Here is a 6,568-nt window from a genome sequence, read left to right on the forward strand (position 1 = left end):
CTGAATGTGGAGGAATGCAGTCATTGGAAAAAATTATTAGCCATTAAAATTTATTTCCTGAAAGGCTTTATACGTTTTTTTTCCTTAGACATTTTCCCTTGGGCTAACTTTGTAGGTCACCTGGATTATGACAGATTACTAGAGCCCTAATTTGGATCAAATAATCATACCGGATTAGCCTGAATATAATTGGCTCTGTAGTCTCACGTTCGTTCCTACACGCGCATCAAGCTAAAGATTCCGATCTGAGCCAATCACCTTTTTTTTTATTTTTTTTTATCAGATCTTAACAAATGTCCTCTAACAATGATTTAGCCCCGACAATAGGTTCGCTCACATGATGTAGGAAATGTTTCAAGCGTCGCGGAGGTTGAAAATGAAGACCATAAGAATCCGAAATCACAAACTTAAGATTCTCCTCCTAGGATTCTTTTTTCATGCGACAGAGGTTGAAAATAATTTATCATGCGATGCCATGTTTTCTTCCTTTTCATTGGCCGAAAGCCCACCACTTGACCTGTAAGTAAGTGCCTACAAATAATGGTCTGCTAATGCGCAATGTCGTACAACTGTGTTTGGCTGCAAATAGTATTCTGCTCACGCGTAAACGGAACCACGCTTTTCTCTTTCTTACGATCACTCTTGAGTGAAAAAAGGCAGATCAGTTCGCTTCCCGAAGATATTCATTAAAAAACAAACTTGGTGATCGAATGATAAGAAAGTTATTATCAAATCTGAAACAAAACGAAAGAACGATGATTTAGGGTGCAAATATAAAAGTTTTTCTTTTGATATTAGTACACGAGCTTGGTTACTTAATTTCATCTCTTTTTGGATTTGAACGAGTTGAACAAAGTAGGTCATTCAAACTACGTATTAAGAGTATCACAAGAGTAGGTTTAATGCAGTAAATTTGAAGTCTCTTTTCCCTTTCCGGACCACTGCTTCTCAGTTATTTCTGTTTGTTTTTCCTTCCATAGTTCGCTTGAAATATTAGACTACAGAACTTCGCTTGTGCGTCTAAACCTTTTTTTTTTTTTTTGCTTAATTTAGCGTTTTTTAACTCCTCCAATCGTACTTACAACTCCCAGTCATCAGTTTCCAGGGAGACCTCAAGACGCCATGGCAGTGTGGGTAGAGGACCTGACCAAAGACAGTTTTAAAGTCTGTCTCAGGGAAGTGAAGATTTTTGATGGAATTCACAAAGGCATCAAAATTGTGAGTAAAGTTTTATACCTAGCTGGGGTCTCTGCCCAAAACCTCCGCGATACATATTCGCCCTTCTGAACCATGTACCACGATGGTGTATGCAATGCACCATGCACCATGATGGGGTTTGCAACGCAAGAATATTACTGATTAAAATCTTTCAAGACAAGAGTTCAAAAACAAACTTTTTCAAAAATTCAATTCATATATTAAATGTATCAAGCAATATTCATTTCATAACACTTTGCGTTTTAATGTTTTTAGTTCAACCTGTTAAAAGCAGCTTTCAAAGTGTTGTTTTTTATGCAATTTGTTTAACGTCTATTAGCAATGTAAGTAGCTGTTTTTGTAAAGATTTCAATAAAAAAAATTCTTTGGCAGAATTTAAGGGCTAAAAAAATACGAACGAGCGGTTTGGCCTTGTCTGATGACACTTTTTATTCTTATAGAACTGGATGGCTTATACAAATCTCACAGTGGAAAACTTCACCTTATCTGACAGTCTTGTGTTTACGGAGAAGTACTTGCCATCTCAACAAGATGACAATGCTTTTTACCAGGTACAGTACAGTAGTAGTTTTAATCAAAATGGACTTAATTTGCATCAGAAAATTTCTTTAAGACTTGCATATTGCTTATACATGTTCCTTTCTTGCCCCATTTCTAAAAACTATAAACAATACTTGGCTAATTTTCCCAGTGACTTGTGATTATAGATAAAATGAATCCGAGTAGTATTGCTTGATAGTAATATACACCTTACAGTACCCTTTCGAAAAAGAATGAGATGAATATAGTCGTGTTCATTTTATGCCGAGCCGTCGTGAAGCTTCGAAATATATATCCGTCTTTGATGGGATAGTTAATTAGCCAAATTCCATGCAGCGGCACACTCCCATTTCCCTCTTATTAGAAATTACGCACCCTCCCCTCCTCTTCACCTCCGGGGCACTGATTAGTCAAATATTCTAAGCATTACACGTTTGCCTGTTTTTATCTCATTTATTATTTTATGAAGTTTATTGCATGTCTTCTTATTATCATTATCATTATCATTATCATTATTAGTAAAATCCAAAAAAGTGGTCTATTATCAATGCTGCGTTCTCATTGGTTGTCAAATTTATTTATATTATTCAGGCTTAAACAATGCCTAATCGTCAATGTCATCGCACAGGATAATGAACACAAGCACATTTTAATGCATGCACAGTAATTTGAATACATCTTATATCCGCCACAATACAACATCATTTTAAGCGTAACATAATTCCATCAGCAATTGGAATCATACGTGAATTGGAATCCAGATAAACCGAATATCTGGGGTTTGCCTTGAAAAGGTGTTCGTAAGTAACAGGAGTTCGTTATCTTAAACATATCACTGTAAGTACGGCGAGGAATGCACTCGGCCTCGTTATACCGCGGTATTCCTTTTATAAGGGGTTTGTTAAGATCTGTTTCACCACGAGGAATAAATAAAAAGCAACTGGAAATCGCTTAAAAGGAAACGAAAAGGAAGAACAAAAAAATTAGACTCGTGTTTTATCAATACATGTACTTCTTTCGGCCGCACTCTTTGAGAATACTCGTAAGACTAATAGCTGCTTGACTACTCTGATTCAAAAATGTTACAGAGAACCGCAATATAATAAACTTTGACGACAATTGGTTGCTCTGGTTACGTAATATGGTATCAAAAGTCACGATTGCTTAAGGAGAAGGGTCAAGATGGCATAAACACTAGTGTGATTGGGCTGAACGTGACTAATGGATAGAGTTGAAGATAGGACGACAGGGTTGCTGAACGGTTGCTGGAGAAATAAAGGATTTCCGTATATCGTACACAACACTTTTTCAAGGGGTATGGTCATAGTAATATATAATGTTTGCAAGCTGATATTAAATTAAAACAGCATTTAAATCAGATTTAAATAAAACTCGCCCCTTTCTTTTACTGTTCTTAAGTCGTGGATTTTTTAAAGTAACAAGTAATATTCTCTGAACGGGATTACGTTCTGCTAAAAAGGGTTAGCATTTCGACTGTCTTAATATGAAGCAATATTAATTTTGAATTAAAATTGTTTTACCATAACAATTATTTTTACGATATATTTATTGACTTCCTTAGTTCGACCTAATTATGCTGTGTCATTAGCTCGTATTTCATTCTTTCTTAAGAATGTAGATTGAATGCCTGAGCTTTAATAAACCGGCCCCACCCCTCACAATCCTCTCTCCTCCTCCATTAACTTTTTTGTGACGTGCTCACGTTTACAGGGATAAAAGTTTTAAGGTAGGCCAAAATACGTGCTATGCCATAACATGACATAGCAGAAACTAAGAGAGGATTAGACAGGCCCCCAATTCTCTCTTATAAAACTCGAGGGCTCAGAGTCCCGAATTAAGCAATTGAAGGAATGCAAGCTGCCTGGGTTGCTTTAGCCGGATTTTCTGTGCCAGCGTTCAATAGCTGATTAGTCAGATGATCTTACGAGTCATAGTTGGTTAAAATGTACAATACAAAAGAAAACGTGGAGACAAAAAGTCAAGACTAAAGCAAAAATTGGGAAACGTGTGACGCCTTTGTAAACAGGCAATTCGTGCAGTGCGGGTGGCTTTGATGTCATTAGGGATGACCTTCTCCTAAACTCCTGAAAGCGCTGGGTAGATGAAGTGGGGAGGGAATAGGAGCTGGTAGTTAGGCACGTTAAAGTGACCTTTTTGGGGATGGAACAGCAACTTGTGCGATCTAATCTCGCCGTTAGCACTCAGCTTTGGACAGTCCTTCACGAACTTTTTGTTAGGTATCACTTTAAAAAGGGAGGAATTCGAAGAACTCGAATGGTCTAGCATTTTCAACCAAATTGACTCGGAAACTATTCAGTTTTGGAGAAGTAGCTTTCTTTAGTAGCTTTCTACTTCTTTGTCGGTCTAAATCAGACATCACAAATATCAAACCCTACTTAAATCGATACTTAAAGGTTTAAAAGCTTTGGGAAGCTTAATTCGACAAAAGGATTGAACGCTATAATCTTCTCTGTTAGCTTCCAACACTTACACACAGAGAAACAAGGGAAAAAAAAAAGACAAATGCATCATAGTGGTAATGCACTTCTTAAACAATCACTTTGTATGGCTATGGAATGGCAGTGATTGAACTTATTTTTACTTCTTCTTGATCGAGCAAAATTTCCTGCACACATTTTGAGAAAAGGGGATAAACCGTCAATGACCTTTGCAATATCAGACACAGAAGAAGCTGCGCAACTCTTGACACGTCACTAGCAAAGAAAAATAGTACATCACGGGAACGTTGCATTAAAGCGAAAAGTTACAGTGAAACATTGAATATGCAGTTGGAGAAGTTGTCTATAGAGGAAAAGGGGAAGGTAAAGGAATAAGGTAAGTATATGCAAAAATTCCCATTATTTTTTTGGGACAGGTACTTAGTATGATGTAAAAGTGAAGGGAAGATGTTTATTCAAAGCGTCAGGATTAAACCACTAAGGGGCAAAACAGTGAGAGGGGGAGAAATACTTGAAGGAAAAAGGGGCCTCAGGGAGTTCACGTAAGTTCTACCTTCTTTCTTTCTTTGGTCATCTTTCTGTGAAATCAGAATGATTTACTGCAATACTTAGGCGAATTGTCCGACGAGTGTTTCCCCCCTTTACTCGACCTTAACTTCAGGACTTTGATAAATTTTGTCCATTTTTGGTAATTTGGTGCTTTACTGCTCCATCATCTGTCCACGCAACAGAAATGATGCCTTCACGTAAAGACAATCTGTATATTATTCGCGTGAGAGGAAGCATTTCCTCAGTTAAGCCAAGATGGTGGGAGAGCAACACCTTCCGTTTGTCCTCTACGCGGTATGCACTGCTGTGCTTCTTGCTCAGGGAAGTCAAGGTACCATGAAGTATTTGCTTATTGAAATGTTTTAAGAATATGCTTTTGAATGCTGATATTTGTTGGTCATTTTCCACGGTAAAATTCATGAAAGATTCATTTCAATAAAGGACGCAGGAATCGGGGGTGGGGCGTGCAAGGAAAGCGCAAGTTACGGAACTTTGTTGAAGGCCATTGCGTAGAAGGCGTTTTGAAATTATTAAAATATATATTGCAGCCATTGTAAATAGCCCAGAGGCAACGGGAGCTTACTTTTACTAAGACACTTTTCCTTTCTTACAGCAATCAGTTTCAAAGCTGGAAAAACCAACATCACTGTCAAAGGTCCAGGGTTGTTCGCTTGTGAGACAATCACATTTGCTGAACGGTTCTCTGGTGGAAAGCAAGTAAAAGTCTTTGCTTCCTTCGGTCACTCAGTTAACAATCAGGCCCGTGGTAATGGTGCTGCTATTTGGGTGGAATCGGCAGATAGAACTCAATTCCGCGCTTGTATCTACGAGTACGGCAACGGCTCAAATTCAACAGCTGAGATAAACTGGATTGCCCTACAATCTGCTCCCAAAGGAGCACAATTAGGAACCACTCCCCTGGACTCTTGGACTACCGGAACAGAATGTAAAAAGGTCGCCTTTCCTCAGGTACGTTCCATTTTACTATGATTACCTACAAGGTGCCCATGGACGATTAATCTAAAAAAAGGCAGAAACTGGTGAGTTATGTAAGGTATGATTAAGGGATGTAATTCACGACCGCAAATGCAATTCCTCTTAAGGACGTTAACCAGCTGTTCAATCAATAAATTTAGGCAGAAAATTGACGTCAGTTAAGTTGAAAGTTCAGTCACCTACAATTAGATACATGCTATTATGCACGGACTTCATGTTTTAACAGGAAATGACGATAAAAGTCTAAAAGGTGAATCGTTAGTTTGTTTTGATTTCAGAAATGTTAATACAATGAAACAGCGTACTTTGTACTGTGATCTTTTGTTGCGCGGCTCTCCCTCTTTGTTTTCCTGTATTTTGTTTGGCTGTTCTTTTTTTTTTTTTTTTTTTTTTTTTTTTCTGGAATGAGCAGTATTATAACTAAGACCGATGTGCACTCCATGACCCACACTAGCCCACTCATATTATCACCTACCCCCACTCCCTGACCTCAAGCCCTCTCACTCTTTCATCCGTATTTCATTAATATTACACTCTCATATATGCGAGTCGAAAAGCAATGAAACATTGGCATTAGAAGTCAGGCTTACGCTCGCCACCGTAAATCTATTTAGGGAATCTTTCATGAAATATAATCATTAAAGACAGTACACAAACTGAAACCAAATTATTTAGGAAAGATATTAGAAGATATAACTTGTATTTTTGGCCAAATTTGTTTTGCAATTTAAATAACTTTACACAATATTTTACAATAGCTCGTACTGTTTGTAAAATATTTTTGT

At 37.6% G+C, this 6,568-nt stretch overlaps 1 protein-coding gene across 1 annotated transcript in view; it reads left to right on the top strand.

Annotated features, from left to right (window-relative positions):
• The first annotated feature begins 5,042 nt into the window (after nt 1–5,042).
• Nucleotides 5,043–6,568, top strand: part of LOC140945349 (uncharacterized) — an 18,305-nt gene continuing 16,779 nt past the window's right edge. Inside the window, exons 1-2 of the mRNA XM_073394385.1 lie at nt 5,043–5,118; nt 5,401–5,756. Of these exons, the coding sequence (XP_073250486.1) occupies nt 5,043–5,118; nt 5,401–5,756 (432 nt within the window). The remainder of the gene's footprint in view (nt 5,119–5,400; nt 5,757–6,568) is intronic.

This window comes from Porites lutea, chromosome 8 (assembly GCF_958299795.1).
Source record: "Porites lutea chromosome 8, jaPorLute2.1, whole genome shotgun sequence".
Lineage (NCBI taxonomy): Eukaryota > Metazoa > Cnidaria > Anthozoa > Scleractinia > Poritidae > Porites > Porites lutea.